Source organism: Neltuma alba, unplaced genomic scaffold (assembly GCF_004799145.2).
Source record: "Neltuma alba isolate B1F8T4 unplaced genomic scaffold, ASM479914v2 tig00011594_pilon, whole genome shotgun sequence".
NCBI classification, from domain to species: Eukaryota; Viridiplantae; Streptophyta; class Magnoliopsida; order Fabales; family Fabaceae; genus Neltuma; species Neltuma alba.
Window position 1 is genome coordinate 5,166 of NW_021636246.1, and position 23,446 is coordinate 28,611.

Below are 23,446 nucleotides of genomic sequence, written 5' to 3' on the forward strand. Positions count from 1 at the left end.
TTTGTGAAAGCATTATACTATCTTCCGTTTTTAATATAAGAACTCGTTTGACTTTTATTCTGATTTTAAATATAAGACGACAATCTACTTTGTCTATCATACTTATCTATTTTTTCTTTAAAGTAGTTCTTATAATAATGATAGTTTTAGTTAATATACTTAATTAGTAAAGATATTTTAGAAAAGACAACGGCTATTTATTACAAATAAATAACTCAATTAATTTTTTTAATCTATTCAAATTGGTCTATTAGCTCTTATATTAAGGATAGGGGTGTTAATATTTGACATGAAGTTTTCTTTTGCATCAACGAGTGGACAAAGACACTAATAAAGGTGGTGGTTGTTGTACTTTTGGAATGTGTGACAGAATACACTTCTAATCGGAGCATTCTGCCCCCAGATGTGCCAAGTCCGTTGAATCAGCAATGTGTGTTCTGCTTTAACCATGATTACACTTGTGATGTGGTTGAACTAATTATTACAAATTTTTTACCCTCGATGTGGCAGGGTTGATGAGAAGAACTTCTTGTACTCTGCTGAAATTGTTGAGCTGCTATTTCTCGCAGGGATTGAAGATACTCGCTCTCGATGAACATGACAGCCCTACCAACACCACTGCAAATGTTGCATACAGTGAGTGAAGTGTTTGATAACCTCATGTATTCCATTAGTTTGTGCCAATCATGCATGGATAATTAATGACTTTCTTGAATTGTTTCTCTGCTTGTGTGATTTCGTGTTCTTCTAATTGTTAAATCCAAAGAACCATTTAAGCAATGTTTTTCTCAGACTTGAGTGGGGGAAAAAAATCCAAGGTGGAAGGAGGGGATCAAAACTGAGAGCTTGTTTATACTTGACATTTATGGTATGAAGGCTGGTCGGGGAATTCCTAATAATACTTAGGATTGTGCTTCGTTAAAAACAAATTTACCATGTCCAAATAAAATTTGAACTCTTTCAACTTTCAATCTCATTTCAACGATATTGAGATAAGCCGTGAATCCATAATTCCACTACTCAAGCTGGAGCTTAACCTTGACGAGATGTTACGTGAATTTTAGAGAGGGATGAGGGAGTGAACAGGGTAACTTGTCTCAAACTCTCTCATGCAGGAAGAATGTCTGCTACGAATATAGATCAATACATATCCGACGAAACATCCAATCACGCAATTCGAATCTCATGCCCTCAAATAACTTGTATAATAAGTTGCTTTTTTTTTTTTTGGTTGTGATCACACGATTCACATTTGCCAATCACATCCATGAAAAACACAATATCACTATCGGCCCTTGAATTTTAATATTCAATTACTTGTATGCTAAAAAAATGGCAACAATAAACACAAAATAAAAGCTAAGGGCCTTGCCCATTCCCATCACAAAACCAATTTACGACTACGTGTAATTGGAAGTAGAACAACCAACCAACCAAATTTATCACATACCAGATGATATTGAAAAACAATCCATCTAAGTAAATCATTCACCAAAATAAATAAATACAGAAAAATCAAGATAATCCCATTGAAAAGAGAGAAAAACTATAGCAATTAAAATAAGAGTAATTTCTTTGCTTTCCTCGTTTGGTTATTTTTTGACAAACAACTCCAATATCATTTCAGGAACATAGGAAAAAGGAAGATAGATGCAATCCCAAAATCAAATGAAAAATGTGCAAAAAATGTGCGGTTGAGAAATGATCTACAGCCCCTGATCAATCAGATAGTCTCCCAACCTCTCAACAATCATGTTACACTGTCCTGGAGTCAAAGGTTCATCATAGATGCCAAATATCAGAGCTTGCCCGGTTTTCTTAACAGTGATCCCCCCAGCACCCTGCAAGTTCGAAGATGCATTACTAATTAATTGCCAAAACCAGAACTAATCTGTCTCAGTGCCTATTTGCTACGCCACTAATAAACAACAATGAAATAGTTTGGAACACGCGCGAAAATGAATACTATATAAATGCATTGAACTTCATCGTGATTCTTTCAAGGCAGACCCAGCGCGAGAATGCTCACACGATATAAATTGCATTGTAACCTAAATGGAAAGATATAGCTAAAATCATATGATGAGATAATAATAATAATCCAGAATAGTTGCCTAAGAGTAAAGAAGGGATTCTTATGCTGCATTAGTCCTATTGAACGAATAAAAGTAAAACATATTGAAGAGAAGAAAGCCTGAAGCACCTTCTTCCCACGAATGACAGCCCCGGCTTCTCCTTGGATGACCATGTACTTCACACCGCCCAGGTGTAATCCAGTAGGGGCAAGAGAGCCAGGTTCATCAAAGTCTTTAGTGATGGCAGCAATTTCTTGAGGTGTAAACTGTATAAGAAAAAAAGCTCCAATGAACATCATATCATTAATGCAGCTTCATTTAGAATAGAAAGCAATGGCAAAGGCCAGAGGTGTATAATGGCTGAATTACTTCTCCAACTTGGTAAAAGTGAATAGATAAAGTAAATGATGCGGAAGTTGGAAATGACAGCATCCTTACATGGTCCTTATCCCTCAATTCACCCTGTCCCCTTCCATTTCACTCTTTACTATGCATACATTCCTAAATCTTAAGTCAAATACCAGCCGTCGAAGTCTTTTTCCTTCCTTTTCTCTCAGGCACAAATCAGCATTGTGATATTTATCACTACCTAGAAACTTGTTTTGACTGAGTATTCACTCCATCACCAGAATACGAGTGAAAGATCAAAGCTGGCCAACACAATTTCAACTGCATTTTTGTCTTGGTGGGGTTTGATGGATATGTAAATTTCAGTACATACAAGCAAACACCACTGATTTTTTCCTTCGACGAAACACAATATTAGGGAACGGGAAAAAATTGCAACAGCTCCTTCATTATACACACAATAAAGGCAATAAAAATATCAACATTTTAGGAGAAATTGAAACCCCAAGAATAAAAAATTAGAAATGACTACAAAAACCACATTTTTCTCTTAAATCTGAAGCCAATCAATTAGCCACTAGGCAGCCAAGCAGATCAAGAAGCAGTGATGCAGTTGGCAAGACCAAACAGAACCAAAAGGAAGCAGATCTAATGAGATTAAGCGAGGGGGGGGGAGAGAGAGAGAGAACCTGAGGGAAGGAGGCGCTCTGAGCCAGACGCTCCATCGAGGCCGACGATGGCGGCAGCGGTGAGGTTGTGGCCGTCGATATCGCACATGAGATGGTCATCGACGTACGTCTGCCACGACATTTTGGACTAAGACACTTGTGGGATTGGACTGATACTGTAATCTTGCACTGAATCAGATTTGGTTTGCAGCGAAGGGGATTGAGGTCTGAGGAAGGGAGAGGCGTAAATAAATAAAGAGAAAAGGGGAGAAAATGAGGAAATCGAGGGGGGCCCACCAGAACGAAATGAAGAACGCTGTGAGCCGTTGATGAGATCACAAAGATTGAATGAGTGCCGTTCACGTTGTGCATTCAGAGGACTGGCATGGTATTACCATTATTATTACTCACACCATACGCGGCCACGTGGTTTTCATCATATTGTCCCCTCTCCCAGTTTTGGATCCGTAGGTTCCACTGCTTGATGGATGATTTCTTTTTCTATTTCCTTTGAGAAAATTAAAAACCCAGTAACCCATCAACTCATATTCCTAAAATTAGGGAAGTGTATAACAAAAATATATAGTCCAATTTAACATTTATGATAATTTTTTGGGGCGACAAGATAGCAAGAGATATTATTAAAATTTAAACCGGATTGTTTAGTTAGCCCAGTAAAGTAATGAACTAATTCCTTAATTGATTCCATTAAGAGTTTTTTGTCAGACTATTGAATTGAATTATATATGTATTTTTAACTTCTCTTTAGTCCTTATTGAGCATGAAACAATGTTGTTTTGAATTAAACAAAAATAGCAATTCATTAAATTTGTGTTTTAGTTGCTTCGTTTTGTTGGAACATATGTGATTCATACATGAATATTTTATTTACTTATAAATTAATATATTCTATTTAAATTTACTATTTTGAAGATTATATATTTTAATTAAATTAAATTATTTTAATCATGACAGGTTAAATGACTGGTTTGTTTTACATCATCTAGTTAATTATAAATTATGAGCATTATCATTTATTTTATTTGTTTTGTAATTGTTTTTTTATTTATATGAATAAATCTCATCTCATTTGATGAAGGCTACCAAACCTGATAATTGAATCACATGTGGACACAGGGGGGCATGTCTCCCAAATCCGCCGGCTTCAAAAAGTTTTAGATTTGGAACGGCCATGATGAACGAAAAAAGTAACGAGACACATGTGGTTCATATATGTGATCACTTAATCTGGACAAAGTACTCATAAAGTTACACACTATATAGCAAATAATAAGTCATAACTTGTTCAGCGCATGAAGCAGGGTAAGGGTTCATGCGCTGCTGTGAGCCATGCTCTTTTCTAATCTGGTTTTGTTTAACACTGTTTTTGGTTCTCACATTGAGGATTCTACAGCAAATAATCAACCCTGCATCCAAATGAATATCACGAAACCAAAAACGTATTCATTCCTATTCCCGATATAAGAATTGAATTAGAGGCTGGATTTAGTCTTAAATCTAATTTACCTTACTCATAGAGTAGTATATATATTTAATGTTATACATATGTAGGATCATGTAACATTTACTATTACCTCCCGTTCTAATTATAAGAGCTAGTTGACTAATTTGAGAAGATCAAGAAAAAAAATTAAGTTAGTTATTTGTAATAAATAAGTATTGTCTTTCCTAAAATATCCTTGCTAATCAAGTGTATTGGCTAGAACTACCATTATTAGAAGGACTATCTTGAAAAAAAATACATAAATATTAGAGACAAAACGGATTGGGGTCTTATATTTAGGATCAAAATAAAAATTAAATAAAATCTTATATTAAGGATCAGAGGTGGTATAATTAACTACTACTTTTGGTCATTAATATAAGAGTTATTTGGGAATTAGATTTGGTTTTAAATATAAGACCTTAATACCACTTTGTCTCTCATCTTTTTTGAAAATATCTCTATTGATTACAAAGGGTTTCTCTACTAATAGGTAATTCTAATTATCAATCCAATGCACATGATTATAATAGTTTAGGGAGATCAATGCACATTTGGACAAAATAACCAACTTATATAATTTTTAAAATATTCTCATATTAATTTTCTAATTGTTATATCAAGGACTATATGTAGTAAAATTTATTTTTTCTTAAAGGACAAGCTGTCTTTATGCTAAGTGTTAATACTGTCTTTATTAGAGGTTAGTCCTAGCCTATTCTTTCAAGCTTGGGCTAGCCTTTGTAACTTGGAAAAAATTAGGTAAATCTCTCATTGAAATTTTAATTGGCAAATGGGATCTACGATAATTGATTGCACAAGAGAAGATTAGTTACACATACAAAAAGGCTAGTTACACAGAGGAAAGATGGTTTGCACAGAATATTATTTAAATATAAGGAATTAGTTTGCACATAGGGAAGATGACTTGCATATAAAAGAATTTCATCTGGACACAAGGGAAATTGAATTGCACATCGCACAAAGGAAGATAAATTGCATACAAATGAAGTTAAGTTGCACAAAATTCTTAGGTCCCATTTACTAATTAATTTTCAATGAGGAATTTATCCTCAATTTTCCTTTGTAACTCAAACCAAAAAGAATAATTTATTTAAACTTTTAATGTATTGAAATTAAGTAACTTTTAGGGCTTATTTGAGATAGTATTCACTAACACTTATAAGTACATTTCATATAAGTTGAGACAGAACTCTTCTAATATATTTATCTCATATTTTATAAATTATGATTAAAAATACTTATAAACTATTTTATATGGTTGCTTATATTTTATGAGAGTGTTTGGGTAGAAGAAAAACCATAATTTTAAAAATAATTTCATATATATGAAGTAAACACGTGGAGAAGTTTATTTTGATTTGTTAAAAAAAAATACTTTTCAAAAATAATTTTGGTGTGAGCCAAACACTGCCTGTATTAAATTGGGATCGCCTATCTTCAATCCATACAAAAATGCAAACGCTTGGACTCGTGAACCAGAGACTCCTGAAAGATGTTCCTATGCGGCCCGCAACCCAGCCCAAAGTGATATAGGAGAGACATGGACAAGTTTCTCAACTGCTTTCAACTTCTTGGATTCAGCTATGCGTGATCTCCACATCCCGGTCCACCAGCTTTTGGTATCATGCTATTGCCCCTTTTATTTTTGAAAAAGGGGAAAAATCCAATTCAAAATTTCAGATAGTTAAATAAAATATTGGCGTTTTGAATATGCATTCTTCAAGCATTATATATTCTTCCCCGGCTCTAAGAAGGCATAATTTACGATTAGATAACGCATCACATACTCAGATGTTTTTTTAAACATAATTTAATTCTTTACATACTTTAATTTTAAAACGAATTGAGGCTAAGTATATATGATACTCCTCCAGTCCTAATTATAAGACCCAATTGACTTATTTGAGGAGATTAAAGAAGTAAGTTAAGCTGGTTATTTATAATAAATAAGTGTTGTCATTTCTAAAACATCCTTGCTAATTAAGTATATTGGCTAAAACTATCATTATTAGAAGGATTATCTTGGAAAAAAATGCATAAATACAAGAGACAAAATGGATTGGGGTCTTATAATTAGGACCAAATAAAAAGTCAAATGGGGTCTTATAATAAGGACCGGAGGAGTATTAAATGAATTGACAAAGACTTGTTTCTCACATCAATGAATCAACCCTAAACCGCACGGAAGGGCCTAAAAGTGACCATCGCAGCCGTTATAAACACCACAAGATCATTTCAGCTTTCAAGAATGCATTTCAAACATGTTGATGGACTGAATCGGACCGCGCACGGGATATTTGGACAGAAATCAAGTTATAATTTTAAAAATAATTTTATAATATGTAAAATAAATATGTAATTAAAATTTTATCTCGACTTGCGTAGAAATATTTTTTTAAAATTTTTTTGGTAAACAAACACCCCGTTAACAAAAGAGATTAAAAACAAAGACTGATTTTTTTTATTTTAATCTTATAAAAATAATCAGGATCATGTTAAATTGTTAATTGTGAATATGTTTGGTGTATGTAAATATTTTTTGAATTTTTTGGTGATACGAGAAATTTACAGGTAAAATTGCTATAGATTTTTTCGAAAAACTGCATATTGAAAAAATATCTTAAAAAACCCATTACATCAAATGAAGAATTTTTTCTTTTGTGAAATTGGCTCTCCGTAAAGCGTGGCGGTTTACTTATTTGCTTTTTTAAAAAAAATTAAAATATACATTTGGTTAGAGAATTTGATCTTAGTTTTTTTTTAATAAATGTTCACTTTTGTCTAAACATTTTATCCTCATACATTTTCTTTCCTCTTTGATTCATTTATTACATCTTTTACTTACTCTCTTTGTTAATAAAGGCAGATCTGGGAAAAAAAAATACATGACTTACATATTATTGATTTAAACTAATTTTAATTAGTTTCTTGATAAACGTAAATGGATAAAGTTTAGCTTATATTTTGAACTGGAGGTAGTATATTTTTAGTTCTTTAATCCTAATTTAAAAAAAAAATGATGACATTAAAATCTTAAATGTTGATAAAATATTCTCAAATACTAACATGTTAAGTTTAATTTTTCAAAATATTCATGATTTATTACAAAAAATCATTATTAAAGCCTAATGATTTTAGAATTAAATGGCCAAATATATGCTTTTTAAAGTTAAAAGATTAAATGAAAACCTTGTACAAAGTTAAGGAACAATTGTATATTTTAGCCTTAAAAAAAAAAAAACTATCACGCTTCTATAGTTGTACGAACTTGGAAAAAAATTTATAATTTATTTTTTCAAATCAGCATGTACTCCCTCCAATCCTATTTATAAGTTCCAAATTTGGTAAGGAATATGATCTATTTTATAAGTTTCAATTTGAATTTATCTTAATATTTAATGCATCTTTTCTAATGTTACTCTTAATTATTTCTCTTTTATCACATTTTTCTATGTATTTTTTATCATTTTTTTAACTTATTATAAGGGTATCTTTACAAACAAAAATATATTTTAACCTATTTATTATTTTTAATTAATTATTTACTATTTATAAATTAGTTATTTGAAGTTTATACTCCCTCCGTTCCTTATTATAAGAGACATTTGATGCTTATGCCATGTTCCTATATATAAGAGACACTTAAAAGTTGTCTCTACTTTTTTGTGTTGATTTCCTATTTTACCCATATTTATTGTCTCCAACTCACACTCTCTCTCCCCTCACTTCTCTTTCTTTCAATAATTTAATTATTCTCTCTCATGCTCTCTCTCCTTATTAATGAGGGCATTTTTGGAAAAAAAAATTATATTGATTGTTCTTAACTAATTTTAACTGCTTTTTTGATCAACGTAATTTGGTTATTCGTCTCTTATAATAAGGAACGGAGGAGTAATAACAAAAGAGGGTAATATTTTGTAAACACTACAAACGTAAAAAAAAATAAAATTAAGTGTTGCACTTGCAAATGTATTTTTACGCATTAGTGCAAGCGTATGGTTAAAACTTAAATGGCTGAGCCAAACAAGTGTGTCCCAAATTAATAATTGATGATTGAGATGAGAACTGAAGGGGCGAAGAAGTCAAAATGGTGCAATTAAGACTCAACGGTACCATTAATTACTGGGGAAGCATACAGATAGACCACCGTGCGTCTGGTGAATTCAATTGACACGATATGCGAAAGTCATCATATTGGCCCGATGATGATATGGTGATGTTATGCATTTTGGAGGTAGTTGGATAAGGTCAAAATCACAGTTTTAAAAGTGTTTTTACGTTATACAAAATAAATATAGATAAATTTGTTTCAATTTATAAAAAAATACTTTTGAAAAGTACTTATTAGGCTTTCTAAATACCCTTTTTATTAGAATATCACGTTTAACAAAATATTACAATAATCTCTAGGAAAAAAAATTACATTTCAATCGTATAGAGAATCAGCCATAGAAAAAAAAAAAGAAGGCAATCTAGATCAATAAATTCTACTGTTTGTTATTAAAAAAAAAAGACTAGATAATAATCCTAAGTGTTACATGGGATTTGAAACACCAATGAAAAACCGTTCATTTTATTATTCAAAAATCCTATTCCTATTTCTGTTTGTTTTCCAATTTTATTTATTTTTAAATCAATAAATTATGTTAAATCATATTACCACCTTTGGTCCTTAATATAAAACTTAATTGATTAATTTTGAGAGATTAAAAAAATTAATTAAGTTACTTATTTGTAATAAATAGATGTTATCTTTTCTAAAGTACTCTTATTAATTGTATATGTTTGAATTATAAATTGATAGTAACAATTTAATATATGCAACTACTATAGAAATTATTTGAGGGCAAAATAAATAAATATTAAAGATAAAGTGGATTGATATTTTGTATTTAGGATCAAATTAAAACTCAAATTAATTTTTATATTAGGGAGATAATATTATTTTTGAAACAACACAATGCTGCCCTGAAAAGTTTGTTGTGTACAAAGGCAAAAAATGAAACTCACCATATAATAACCAACCGATTTCCATTTGTCGGCCGGCTGAAGTTCTCTTATCCTATGTTTGTTTGATTGGAGGGAAATGGAGGAGAGAGAAGAAGAAAAAAATCTTTATTGAGTTCGATTTAAAAAATTTGAAAAGTAGGATTTTAAAATTTTAATAAAGTGAAGTTGTAAGATAAAAGAGTAATAAAAATTAATTTAAAGCTTTTAACTCCACTTCTTTAATTTTTTAAAATGTGGTAATTAACATTTTTTTCCTTCCCTTTTTTCTATTTTCCCTATGCCAAAAGGACCTTTAAACAAAATTGTTACTGTATTCATATCTATGTGAAGATTAAAGACTTGAAATTTAAACCAAATTATTGCAACTACCATTTTGCTAATAAAAAACTTGCACATAGGAGGAATTATTGGAAGACAGACGAGGAAGAGTAGGTAGAGTTAGCGCATGGGTTTAAGGCTGTCCAGCTTCCTTCATCTGCTAATATTTTGTGACTGAAACTAAAACAAGCGGAGCAAGGGAAGCTTCATCATTTTAGGTCTTTCATTCCTGTTTTTATTTTTTCTTTTGGGGGTTAAAGGAAGCTTCCCATTTAATGTTTCAATTAGAGATTCTGACTTGCGGTTGCGTAATATGTGTATTCTCAAACATTACAGCAAATTGGTGTGCTTTATAATTGCCTTATGATACAATTAAGCACCGCGTAAAGTTTCTTATTCTTAATTTTACTCGTTTTGCACATTCTGCCTCGTTCTTTGGATAATGTGAAACAATGTTGCTTTTAATGACATAAAAGCTCTGTATGATAGGAGGTTGCAGGCTACATCTCGCTTGTAACTTCATGAGTTCATGCTCTTAATGTCGGGGGAAAACGTTAATGTTGTTAGCTTCAAAACAGATGGTAAGTAAATTAACAATTTCTGAATAAATATTTTCATGCCTGCTAAAAAAGGATCTTAATGGAGGGAACACTGACTGAACCGAAAGAGCGCTTAATTAAGGTCGACACTATTGTTAATTGTTAGTGCTATAACAGATGTTGGGACACAGCGTTCTACAGTTTCCTCTCTCACTAGTTGCCAAGTTTCAAGCCAGAATCTTTAATTTCTCTCTCCTCTGACGCAACAATTTCTTCACAAATTATCACTCTGACGACGACCCCCAGTTTCCACGTTGCAGTCAGCATTACATGGGGACAAAATTTGTGGCCAATGTTTGTAGGTAAAGACATTACCTTTTATAAGGTTGCGTCGGTACCCGATTGTTCTCATGCCTCATGAGAGTGACAAACAGATACACGCAATTATAAGTTTCAGAATTAGGACTGTTACTCTCAAAAAATAGCGAAACGTCACCTCCTTCAGCTAGCTTATTGAATTGCAGTTTAGCTCTTTGATCACGATCATATAAAGGTAAAACTTTGGTTCTCTATACTGTCTTTGCTTCTTTTTGATGTCAGTCTGGGTTGGTTTTTAGGTATTTGTCTTCATTACTCAGGTTTTGAATGGTTTGAATTATTCTTGCTTGTTTCTTTTATGTGTTTTAATGATCCCCTGAGTTTCGTTGGTGTTCGATCATGTGCGTTTCTCTTCTTAATCTCTTCTGTAGTCTATTTAATCTCTCTGAGATGATCAATCTGACCTGGTAGTTCTGAGCTTTCTCAATTTAAGCCGAAGTGCTCGATACGTGTCGTACAAATATAAAACTTCTATCTTTTCTCAGTGGAAGGTGAAATAGAAGCTCTGTTATTGCTTTTTTTGATGCAGACCTGGGTTGGGTTTTCAGGTATTTATTTTCCTTGCTCTAGTTTTGAATGATATGAGTTGCTTTTTGCTTATTTCTTTTTCTTTTTCTTTTTTTTTTTTCCCCGGCGATCCCCCTAGTTTCATTGATGATTGATCATGTGCTTTTTCCCTCCTTTAGTTTTTCTGACCCCTTCGATCCCTTTCTGGTAGAAACAGTTCATGATTGAAGCCAACACATTCGATTATGGTTCTTTATATGGCAAAATTTCTTCTTATAGCCTTTTTGTACACTAGTTATGGATATTTTTTCGTAGGTTTGGGGTATTTCATCTTCCTTACTCTTGTTCTGAATAATATGAACTGATTCTTGCTTGTGTGTGTGGGTGATTAATTACGTTCTTTTCCCATACTTTTTTGGTCTGTGTAATGTCTTATTTAGAATCCATCTTGAGCTGCTATTTTTAAACTTTTGAGTCAATTTTCTTGTTATTTGAAAGGCTGCAGTTTCTAGACTCGGAGGTGTAGGATATTCCAAGTTATTGTGCAGGTTTTCCTTGGCTCTCATGTTGTGTTTCTTGGTATAAACCAGAAATATGTCTCATTCGCAGGTTCTTTTCACGGGATTGAGATGATGGAGGATGGTGATGATGACGATCCATGATCTCTCCTTCTGTCTTGACGAATAAAACAACCAAGGATTCTTGAATATGACGGTGAGAGGGAAGACAGATATAAATCCAATTCTACTGAAAGTTGGTGTGGCTTTAGTTTTTTCAGTTGCTGGATTTCTCTTCTCTCGCCTAAGAACAAGAAGAATGAAGCCCTCTACTACTCCACCCTCAAGCCGCCCTTCAGGTTTGTTTGTTTTTTCTCCCCTCTAAACTTCAATATTCCTGTCTCTTTCCCTCTCCCTCCTGGATTTGATTTGAATGATGAACACATTTTTTAGGTGGTAGAGATCAATACGAAGATGGTCTTCATGTTATAAAGGCAGCATCTATTCCTTGCTTCACTGTTTCGGATGGACATATTCTGGATACTGTGAGTAATAGAAAATACTCCAGAATGTTTGCTGAACTTTACTTTTGGTATTGATATTGAATTATTGATAGACTGGTGAACTTCTTTCCAGATACCAAACAATTGGCTCATCTTCTGCATGATTAGTAGGAATTCAAGCCATTTCCAATTTTAGAAAATAATCTTTTCCGTTGATTTCCCCTTGATTTCATATTCAAAATGGAAATACTCGTCAACTGTTCTGAAGTTTTTGGCGACATCTTTTTCATATCAGTTATATAGAAATCTTTCAGGAGCTGTGAAAAGAAACTTGTGTAGGAAGCTAGGGGTATTTTTCTTACTGCCAATTTATTTCCAACTGGAACGCCCTCTGTTTCAATCATTTTGTCTCCGAATTTTTTCCTTGGTGACAATTTTTATCATCTGCAGAAAAAATATTGAAAATGGCTATAAACTGCTATGCACGTATACATTTGTCAATAAAATTTTATTGCCAAAGAAAGTAGCATTCATGCAAAAACTTCCCTACAAAACTTTAGAGAAATGAATAATTCCAGTTATTCCATGCATTTAGAACTGGAATTTTGTGCATCACTACTTGACTAAAACAAGGAAATAATGACAAATATCTATGCAGCAAGAAGAAACGTGCGTCAGTAAAGTGATGGTTGAGAATTCCCCATCTGGTCTCTCTCCAAGCTGTAAAAGAAGTGGTGAAGAAGATGAATTCCTCTTACCTGAGTTTAATGATCTTGAGAAGGAGTTAGACTTTGGAGTCACTCTTGTTGGAGATTCTTATAAGAAAGATGAAGAAACACCAAGATCAATGGTAGAATCTCCTAAAGCACACGTAATTCCACAAAAGGATGACTATGAGGAAGAGATCCTGCGTCTCAGGAGCAAAATTGAAATGCTTCAGGAGAGGGAAAAAGATCTTGAGGTTCAACTGCTTGAGTACTGTGGTCTGAGAGAGCAAGAAAAAGCTGCGATGGAGCTCCAAAATCGATTGAAGATAACCATTACAGAGATGAAGATGTTAAATCTAAAGGTTGAGACATTGCAGTCTGAGAACCTGGCATTGGAGGCTCAAGTGGCTAATCATGCTAAAGTGGAGGCTGAGCTTGAGGCTGCTAAAGCCAAAGTCCAACTGCTCCAGAAGAAACTTAGGCTCGAAGCTGAACAGAATAGGGAACAGATCTTAGCCCTTCAAAAAAGAGTTGCTAAGTTGCAAGAGCAAGAAAGAGAAGTTGCTGCTAGTGATCAAGGTATTCAAGAAAAACTGCAAAAACTAAAGGATCTGGAGTCTGAGGCAGAAGAGTTGAGGAAATCTAATTTGAGATTGCAGATAGAAAATTCTGAATTGGCTCAGAGATTGGATTCTACTCAGATCCTTGCGAATTCTGTTCTGGAAAAACCTGAGGTAATAAGATTATGGTCGACCTACATCCTTTAGTTATCGTGGAATGTAGTTTTACCTGACAGTCATATATACTTTTGGATGCAGGTAGATGCTTTGAAGGAAGAAAATGACCGTCTTAGACAACAGAATGAGGACTTAATGAAGGAAACTGAGCGACTACAAGCTGATCGGTGTTTAGATGTTGAGGAGTTGGTGTATCTGCGGTGGATAAATGCCTGTCTAAGATATGAACTGCGGAATTATCAACCTCCACCTGGTAAAACGGTAGCAAGGGATCTAAGCAAAACCTTGAGCCCTGCGTCTGAGAAGAAAGCCAAGCAGCTTATATTTGAATATGCGACTACTGATGGCATAGGGGAAGGAGGAGTTCCCATGATAGACTATGATTCAGATCGGTGGTCCTTCCTCTCCCTGGCTTCTTTTCTCACAGACTCTGCAGAGTGTGATGATAATTCTTCTGTTGATGATTCATCTGCTGCCAAAACTAACACCTCAAGCAAGGCTAAAATTTTCAGAAAGCTTAGACGGTTGCTACGAGGCAAACATGGCCACGATCATCATCAAGAAGGTAGCGAATTTTCACATTTTAGTCCCAGCATTGTAACAGAAAATGATGCTGGAGCTGTAGGTCACTGGAATGAATTTGCAACTCCCACTTGGACATCTAGAACTTCCTTTGATTCGCATGGGGCGACAAAGTTAAAGGAGAAAAAGGGGAAAATGAGGAATAGCATTGAAGTAGGAGGATCAGAGAGATTCATTCATAGCAAGTTAGGTTTGGGAGATTTAAAAAACCGACTTGGCTCTTTGCCAGATTCCTTAGACACAGCGAAAGCCGAGTTGGTGAAGTATGCGGAAGCTTTAAAAGGCCCTGGTGTTAGTGCCCCGGACAAGTTGCATAAGAGATCAGCATCATATCTATAGTTCATTTTAACTTACAAAAGTATAGCAGGTCCCTTTTTCATTTTTCAAACACCTCGTCATCAAGTGAAGATTTTGGATTAACAGGGTATACAGAAGTAAATGCTCATGTATCATATGGGCCGTTAGGATCTATTCAGAGGCTAACGGTCTTATAAATAAGAGTGTACTCTCAATCATGGGTTACCATGCATCATTATATACCAATATTAATCTGGGAGTTCAGAGGAAATAATAAGCTCCCTTTTTGAGCATAAAATTCTGTTCCCCTCCCCCCCCCCCCCAAAAAAAAAGGGAAGAGAGCCCTATCTGCTTTCATCTCATTGAAACGTGGAAGGCCATTTCGTTTCGTAAGGAAAGCATTTAAAAAAACTGTTAAATTTACAATGGAGAAAACTGATGGTACTTGACCCAAAAAAAGTGGGACGATTGGAAATTTGCGTGTGATTAATTGTTCTCTTCAGTTTACGGTGAAGAGTCATGGAAGAAGTCGTTGCAGAGGCATATATGCCGGCTGGCCTCAAGACCTTACTATAATTCCCTACTCCGATTGATCAGTATTATCCAAAACTCAAATGAACATTTGTGTTTATATTACGCTTGTGATTCCCTGGGAAGATTGTTTCTTCTTTTCATTTCTTTGGTCAATAATTATTAATGAGCAAGTGAAAAACGTCTGTTTATTTCCTATTAGTTATTCTTGTCGAAAGAAAGCAAACTGCGATTTGCAATTTTCGTTTTTAATCAGCAATTTTTTCTTCTGTTTTCTGATGGTATAAGCTACTAGATTGAGGGGGAAAAACAGTACAAGAAAGAACCATCTCTTTGGAGATAATGTATAGAAATTCTTATTTCTTAAATGTGAAATAAAAATCAGAACATAAATTGCAATCTGCTTTTAGAACTGCTCACAATCTCTTGCAATGTAACAAGTCGTGCCCTTTATGGCTTCATAACAGAAGGAGCCTCCAAATGAGTACATTTATCAGAAACATTAAGACAATATAATAAATAAATTACATAACTGTCTGCTTCACTTTCATGAGAAATAGTGGTGTGCAAGTAAGTCTTATAGAGATCAAGGTAGTCACTAATAAGTGCTTATGAGATGAGGGCTATGCCTTGAACAATTAGGGCATCGGCTAGAACCTGGTTAGCAGCTTGAGAAGGATGAACGCTGTCCCAAAACACATACTGGGTAGCATTAGAACAAGTCCCTGGTGATTTTGGATTGCACAATAATGATGTTGTCTCTACAGTTCCAGTCCCGCAGCAACCTCTTCTTGCCTCCACAAAACCTGCCAGTATCACAAGTGTAAACAGAAAAATCAGATAATTTTCATCATATTTTTTTTTTTCAGAGAAAGGAGAAAAAGATTTTTGTGGTTAGTTTTTATTCTTGGTGTAGCTGTTATGTATACCGTATTTTGAAGGTGACTGGACAAGGTCATTGAGAGGCTTGAAAATATCAAAGATAACTATCTTGAGACCAGGAAGCTGCTTTTGGAGATTTGCTGCGGCAGAGCTGATCTTTTTGTTAAATGCTTGTGCATCTGTATTTATCCTTGAGACACATCCATTCTCATGATATCCAAACAGAGTTCTTGCAGCAGGTAAGCAACCCAATGGAGGGAGTGAGGTCACTCCAATTTTCCTAGCTCCCAATCCATACAAGTCCTATGTTTCAAACAGAGCAGAGAATCAGAGAGATTCTAGGCAGAATCCTTCTAGAAACAATAAGATCAATAAAATTATACACAAGTATGTCACAGATTAGTTGCAAAGAGAACTACAAACAATGCATAATGATGGATCTGTTCTATTTGAGAATTTTGTTATCGAATCATATATATGCAAGTCTGCTTATGCCTTTAATCTGTCCAAATAATTTGTTCTGGTGTATAGTGGAGAAAAAATAACCAAAATACCTTGATGAAGCTCTGAAATGATCCCAAAAGGTATGAACCATACTGATCTGGAGTGAAGGCTTTGTTGATCCAAGGATTGACATAGTAATTTTGAACAAAGTCACTGCTTCCAGCACTCAATAAGTACAATGCACCCTTTATAATTGATGCTGCCTTTTGATTTCCAGCAACTTTGTTCAGCTTGCTTTGGTATTCCTTGAAGTAGTTTAATTGTTGAGACAATGGGATTGCATGCTGCAAGAACAAAAAAATGAGTGAACATGCTTTTTCTTAAGCCATATTCAAAATTTTCCGGTTCAAAACTTACATTCAAAATAGCAGCTTTCTCATCATAACCAGAGGCAGCTGAAGCAAAATTTGCTCCCAAAAGAAGATTCTTCCCTGACGCCTGTGGGCTAAGATATGCAGGTGGATAGCTCTTGAATCCCAGAGTTTCAGCTGCAAAAAAGGAAAAATCTCAACAATGATCAAGCTTTCTCTTCACTTTCGTATTTTTTTTTTTGCCACCTGAATGCTTTTTCATTATAAAATTTTTTTACTGGACCTAGACATTAGCTCATGGTGAGCTTTGACGATGATGTTGACTCTCATGGTAAATGACAGTAACGATAACAAACTTCCTTATAAAGAATTTCCCCCTTTCAAAACGCGTAGTAAAGTTTAGGTTCAGGGAGAATATGTTTTCGACAAAAACTAGCAGGAAAGCATTTAACAGCAAATTTTTCCATGGGAAAAATTTTTCAAGGAAACAAATGGATCCGTGAATAAAATTCCAAGGTTGATGCTTTGCACTTACCGGTAATATCAGTAGCTAATTTTCCATTGCAAAACCTTCCAGTGGGTTGATGGTTGACAAAATCTCTTCCATAGGGAGGGTAATCTGCCTTAAAAAGAGTGGGCAAATAGTCATTATTTCCCACATCAACTGCAGAATCACCAAAGGTTATGATAGCAGGCACAAGTGTATCTTGTGCATTCCCTCTTGTTAGGAAGAAAAATGCTAAGATCAGAATAAGTGTTTCTCTATGACTGGTCTTCATCTTCCCAGTTTTCTCTTTGCTAGCAAGGAGCTTCAATGGAGGGTCTTAACTGGGTAATAGATCCTTATATGGCAGCTGAAAGAGACCATAATTGAAGTGGGGAAGATGGGAGTTGAGAACGTCCATTAAATGCTTCATCAAACAGTCATGTCTGCATTAATGGTGAACGAATTCTATTCAGTTCTATTCCTTGCCTATGGTGTATTCTTCCATCCTATTTCTGATACTATATGGTCATTATTGCTCGTATCTATCCTTTTTAACACAAAGAAATCAACTTTACGGCTTAATTTAGTCCGTTCATTTACTATGGTGAAGCTGAGTAGTTGAATATTTCGAGTGTAAAAGCTGGCATTGTAACCTTGGACTTGGTCATCAGTGAGCTTGCATGTGCAGGATTTATTTCGGTTGTTGCACGCAGAAGTTGACTACTGGTGAGGAGTGACAAGTTGGCATGAACATATCTAGTGACACCTATTTTTTTAAATGATCTAATTGAATCTCGAATCATCATTAATATTCAAATAAATTACTTATATAGTAAGAAAATCCCCTCTATAAAATTTTTTTACTACCTTCTGTAAAAAATATAATATGCACTTTGTAGTGTAAATTATACTATAAAGTAAATCTTATATTTAGGACTAGTATTTTTTATCAATATAATAACTACTTATGTAAAATGTATTTTTTCTCAAAATAAATTAGTTAGGTGTCTTAATTATCATTTTAAGAATGAATTTATAGTTTGAAGTTTAAATCCAATCAGTCTCATAAGCTTACACAGGAAATCGACAAAATGTAAATGGCAGAGAAGACTTTTGCAATATTTATCAAAGGTGGAGAAAGCCAAATGACATTTATGGAGATCAGAGGAGTGGCAAGTACAATAAAGTTAACCATATTAAAAAAAGTTAATAAAATTTAATTGCTCATATTATTTTTGTTATGAAGTTATGAACTTCCTGTTTAGAAGAAAAATATAAGAACAGTACTACCACGGAGGATGTCTTTGGATTTCCTGCAAAAGAAAGGTGAATACATGTATTCCTTATTCCTATCCGGAAAGAATTTTTTATTCGCTTTGTTGGAGACTGTAATTTTTTTTTTTTAATATGTCGATCTTAGAAATATACTCTCACATTCATATCAACTTGATGAATATAGAAGTTGTCTGAATCAACTTCCTCGATCTAACTGTCTTGTTATATAGCTTTAGCTTGTGGCTATATTTAAACACAACCCTTTTTTTTTTTTGGGTCTAGTTTACGATATTCCCTTTCCATCTTGATGACCATTACCAGATTCACAAGCCAGAAAGGGACTTAGCCAAAGAACCAAACTTTATATGTCTGGTTAAGCTTAAACCTTCCAGAGTCCTTAACAAAAGAAGTTGGTTATATGTTACCATCAGCATTTACTGCTAATGAACTTTAAAGATGCCAGATGGGACATATAGCATGGGCCTCTTTAATTTTATTTCAATTTCATATCACTGCTACTGCATGAACTGATATTTACTCTCTTGAAAGCTAGTTTTGGCCCCACAGCATTTGAACACAGTACCCACCTTTAGGGGTAAGTTTTGGGCAACAGAGCTCTGTTAAATAGTAAGTACTAATTAGTAATAATGGATTGCAAAAGTAAAAAAAATATAGGACATGACTTTTGAGGGAATATATAAGGGTAACTTTTTCGGTTTGGTTGGCAAAAAAAATAAATCGGTTTGGTCAAAGCTAGACATGACGCGTTTTGCAATTAGTGAAGGACACTAATATGTTCTTCTCGTTCTGAGACGCTTTGGACCCAGCAATCTGTCTATGTCGAAGGGAAATTTAGGTCGATTGGAGTTAGGTACATCTTCTTGTGCATTTATTATTAATATATGCATATATCTATTGACAGATAGCATATCTAATTATTTATTATGAGAGGCCAGCATCTCATTTGAATCCTTTAAGTTTCAACCTTTACTTTTTTCTGTTCTGCTTTTGAATTATCTTCTTGCAATGCATCCATAATTTGAACATTTTCCTTGGTTTTCCTGACAGGTATACTCAACTTCTATATTTAATAATATATTTTTTAATCATTCCGCTGTTTTATTTGTTGCTTCCTTCAATAATGTTATCAAGTGAGACTCAATATTGGGTTAAAGCCTTCAAAGACCTGTAACAAAGAACAAATTATTCTTTCACCATACTCATGTAAACATGAGACGGATTTATATAAAATGATCCTTAAAACGTACAAGCATAAAAAGCTTAGTCTTGTTTAGCAGAAACAGAAGTGAGATACTTGTGGCTACCTAGCAGAGAGAGTAGTCACTGATTCACAGTTCACAGTATAATGGAGGGAATCACTTGTGGTGCTATTCGTCCTTGGATGGTCCATCTCCATAGCTAAACATTCTTGTAGTTCTTGCAATACGTAACTTATTTCTGGCCTTAGGGTTGGAGTTGGTAAGATACATGCCATGGCTACTTCAACAGCTTTCCATGCTGATGTAACACCAAATTCTCCAGCTAATGTTGGATCAACAATGCCCTCAATATCCCCACATTCAATTTTCGGATGAACCCAATCAAGAATGAAACTAACATTCTCAGGTCCTTTCTCTATTGGAGGATGACCAGTTATCAGTTGAAGGAGAATCATCCCAAAACTATAAATATCACTTTTCTTATTTAGGTTTCCAGATCTCTGAAATCTGCAAGGATAACATGTAATTAGGTCAAACGGATTTTTTTTGGTTATTATAACAGGTAGGGTTTAAAAAAATTTTAATTAATGAATTGAAACCAAATATTACGTTGTCCGTAGTTTTTTTCTTTTTTGGACAAATTTCCTTAGATTTTTTCATTTAGATGACAAACACTTACTCTGGATCAATGTAACCAGGTGTACCAGCAGGTTGAGTTGATAGATGTGAGTCTGTTTCATTTGTGAATGCTCTAGACAGTCCAAAATCAGCAATCTTGGCTAGCTTATATTTGTTCAATAAAATGTTGGATGGCTTCAAGTCTCTATGAATTATAGGATTCTTACAACCATTATGAAGATATTCCAATCCTGCAACCCCACTGGACTATATAAGAAAGAGGTAAATATAATAAAGCCTGTTAGGTAGAGAAAAGATCAACATATGGTAGTTTGGTCACCTTTTGCTGCATCATTTGCGACTTGAAGTCTCTCATTCCACTTCAAAACATTTGAGTTTTTCTCTGCAAATATAAATTTGCCTCTGAGCAAGGTGCTTCAGGATCAAAAAGCATGTATATATATAATTATGAAGCAATTTAAAGTGTTTGACCGGCCAGATTTAACCATAGCAAAGTAAGTGAGTGATTTGAGTTGCAGTATTTACTATCTTGCCTTTATTATCTATTAATGAGATCACATTATCTATATAAATGTGTTTAATGCATGAAAAACAGACTAAAGTCACACCATCAGTGATGCCACAGGGTTTTCTATGTAAGACAAACCCGATAATAGTTGGCCGAGGTCCCCATTATCCATGTATTCATAAATCAATGCTTTTATGTCATTTTCATGACAATATCCAACAAGCGAAACCAAATTTCTGTGATGAATAACCGCTAAGAGTTGAACCTACAAGTTAAAAGGCTCCATGATCATAAATGAATAATATAATAGTTGGCCACTCAATTTGCATATATTTGAAAACATTGGAATTTCATGTCTAACCTCTGATTCAAATTCCTTGTACCCTTGCTTTGATGATGGAGAAAGTAATTTTACTGCAACTTGAGTATCATCTTCTAAAGTGCCAAGATAAACTTTCCCAAATCCTCCTCCTCCGATGATAGTTTTGAAATTGTTGGTGATGCGGAGAACTTGTAAGTAAGAAAATTCTCGACTCCTTTGTTTTAGAATTCCCATCTTTTGGGATTTGATTGACAAAACTGCATCATTATATTAAATGTGAGATAGAAGTGTATCAAAAAATTTACTGCGCAAGTACCATCCTATGTCTCAATGGTTATTCAACGTGAGATAGAACAAGCATGGATGAAAGGTTTCTAACTTCTCATCTCAGCGATGTTACAATTGCAAAACACATCTGTGCTTGTAACTACTATGTGCAAATATTCAGGAAACATTCGTGTTATATATACCTTGTCTTTTCTTTCTGAGTCTCCAAATTATCAAAGAAAGAATGATAATTAGGACCAAAACTGCAATTGATGCAATAAGAGGAATTACAAACTTGTGTTCTTTGCATGAATTTTTCTGACAGAGGCCTGGATTGCTGGATACACTGTTAAAATAAGAAGATAAAACATTAGAGAGTTTTGAGCAAATGAAGAGAAGTAATGACATGTACACTGCGTTTTCACAGATATCGCAGCTAAAACTGGGGAGTCATGAGGGTGTACGTACAACAACAACAACCAATCATGAGGGTGTACATGAACACAAGAATATTATTCACAGACAAAATTAAAGAGAACTACTTAACCATTTTTCCCGGAAAAAAATGTTATAAGCAAATATAATGCAAGATTGACAGACTGAATAAACCAGAATCTGAATTTGGTATTGAAGGCAAGCACACCTTAGCTGCAGATCAGCCTTTTCCCTCAAAGCCTTTGGAATTGAACCTGTGAGCTTGTTTCCAGTCAAATTACTGAAACATGAATTTTGTTTTTGAGATACTTTACTTCACATATCAGAGCATGAAAATTAAGATGTATATTGAGGTCTCACAGGACTTTCAAATTAGGAAGATCAGCAAGAAATTCTGGCAGTTGTCCGATCAATTCATTATTTGACAAATCTCTACCAAAGAAAAAAAAAGACACTAATGTTAATACCAAAATATTTAATAAGAACCAAAGAGTTGAATGTTAGGATCTGTCCCCTGTTAAAAACTTACAAGGACTCCAAGTTCTGCAGATTGGCAAATGAAGGAGCTATCTGTCCTGTCAATTTGCTTAAGCTTAGGTTCCTACGATTTTGTCACCAAAACAAATCAAATAAGGAAGAGAAACCTGAGGAAATTTATAACACATACACCATCAAATCAGATATCTTAATTTATAACCATGAATTTGTTTCAAATTAAAAAATCATAAATAGGAGCAGCAATACAGTACTACTTACAATGAAATGATCCTTGAATTGTTGTCAGCACTGCAACCCAAACCTTCCCATCGTAAGTTAGATGGAATACATGGGTCACCTTGCCAAGTGATTCTAGAAATTCCATATGTACGTTTGATTTCCATGATAGCATTAACTGTGTATACAATTTCCAATAAGAAACAAAACAACCCTGTTGAGAAATTTCCATAAACACACCTAATTACAAATTCATAAGCATTAGGCTTTACCATCTTCTGCATTTGTTGGTGAATTTGGCAGTGGGGTGTATCTGTATATTTCAAAGGCATTGAGGATGGGAGGAGCGTCAGATTCAGAAGCTGCCCTGATTGTGAAACGGACATTACCGTTATTACTTGCCATCTTGGAACTTAGAGTGACAGGCTTCAAGTATTCAAGAGGCTGAGAGATGAAGTTTATATCATCAAAAGTGACATTGATAATTCTTCTGTGATGAGGGGGAAGCTTTTGAATTTCGGCGAAGTGGAGGAGCACGTAATATTGGAAAGATGCATCATAAATCCAATTCAATGCTAAGGGGATGGAACTATTACGCGGCTGTGCTGCTGTGCTTAATAATTCTGATGACAGCTTATAACTGGAATCTTGTGCTCT

General features: G+C 34.2%; 3 protein-coding genes and 1 pseudogene across 3 annotated transcripts; 1 reads left to right on the forward strand and 3 right to left on the reverse strand.

Moving 5' to 3' along the window:
* Positions 1-1,431: 1,431 nt before the first annotated feature.
* On the reverse strand, positions 1,432-3,308 carry LOC114715509 (profilin-3-like; annotated as a pseudogene).
* An 8,689-nt stretch (positions 3,309-11,997) lies between these two features.
* On the forward strand, positions 11,998-14,992 carry LOC114715507 (protein CHUP1, chloroplastic-like). Its single transcript, XM_028900377.1, has 4 exons — positions 11,998-12,227; positions 12,322-12,413; positions 13,030-13,812; positions 13,897-14,992. The coding sequence occupies exons 1-4, from the start codon at positions 12,080-12,082 to the stop codon at positions 14,734-14,736; spliced, it is 1,863 nt and encodes a 620-aa protein (XP_028756210.1). The 5' UTR covers positions 11,998-12,079; the 3' UTR covers positions 14,737-14,992.
* Positions 14,993-15,557: 565 nt separating this feature from the next.
* On the reverse strand, positions 15,558-17,744 carry LOC114715506 (GDSL esterase/lipase APG-like). The gene is made up of 5 exons (XM_028900376.1): positions 17,458-17,744; positions 16,969-17,099; positions 16,662-16,895; positions 16,155-16,410; positions 15,558-16,031 (listed from the first exon to the last, which is right to left on the reverse strand). The coding sequence occupies exons 1-5, from the start codon at positions 17,699-17,701 to the stop codon at positions 15,835-15,837; spliced, it is 1,062 nt and encodes a 353-aa protein (XP_028756209.1). The 5' UTR covers positions 17,702-17,744; the 3' UTR covers positions 15,558-15,834.
* A 2,261-nt stretch (positions 17,745-20,005) lies between these two features.
* On the reverse strand, positions 20,006-23,446 carry LOC114715508 (putative leucine-rich repeat receptor-like serine/threonine-protein kinase At2g19230; the record flags this gene model as incomplete). The annotated part of the gene is made up of 11 exons (XM_028900378.1): positions 20,006-20,411; positions 20,584-20,773; positions 20,863-20,925; positions 21,190-21,316; positions 21,413-21,630; positions 21,844-21,986; positions 22,284-22,355; positions 22,436-22,507; positions 22,605-22,676; positions 22,832-22,967; positions 23,062-23,446. Coding segments are annotated over 11 exons (1,884 nt in total), but the record flags the coding sequence as incomplete, so codon positions are not given.

What these genes read in the sequence shown, in the direction of transcription:
- LOC114715507 (XM_028900377.1), top strand. Translation starts at nt 12,080, where the DNA reads ATGACGGTGAGAGGGAAGACAGATATAAATCCAATTCTACTGAAAGTT. An exon ending in ATGGACATATTCTGGATACT is followed by an intron (nt 12,414 to 13,029) that starts GTGAGTAATAGA and finishes ATATCTATGCAG; the next exon opens with CAAGAAGAAACGTGCGTCAG. An exon ending in CTGTTCTGGAAAAACCTGAG is followed by an intron (nt 13,813 to 13,896) that starts GTAATAAGATTA and finishes TTTTGGATGCAG; the next exon opens with GTAGATGCTTTGAAGGAAGA.
- LOC114715506 (XM_028900376.1), bottom strand. Translation starts at nt 17,701, where the DNA reads ATGAAGACCAGTCATAGAGAAACACTTATTCTGATCTTAGCATTTTTC. An exon ending in ATTAGCTACTGATATTACCG is followed by an intron (nt 17,100 to 17,457) that starts GTAAGTGCAAAG and finishes CCTTTTTTGCAG; the next exon opens with CTGAAACTCTGGGATTCAAG. An exon ending in AGAAAGCTGCTATTTTGAAT is followed by an intron (nt 16,896 to 16,968) that starts GTAAGTTTTGAA and finishes TTGTTCTTGCAG; the next exon opens with CATGCAATCCCATTGTCTCA.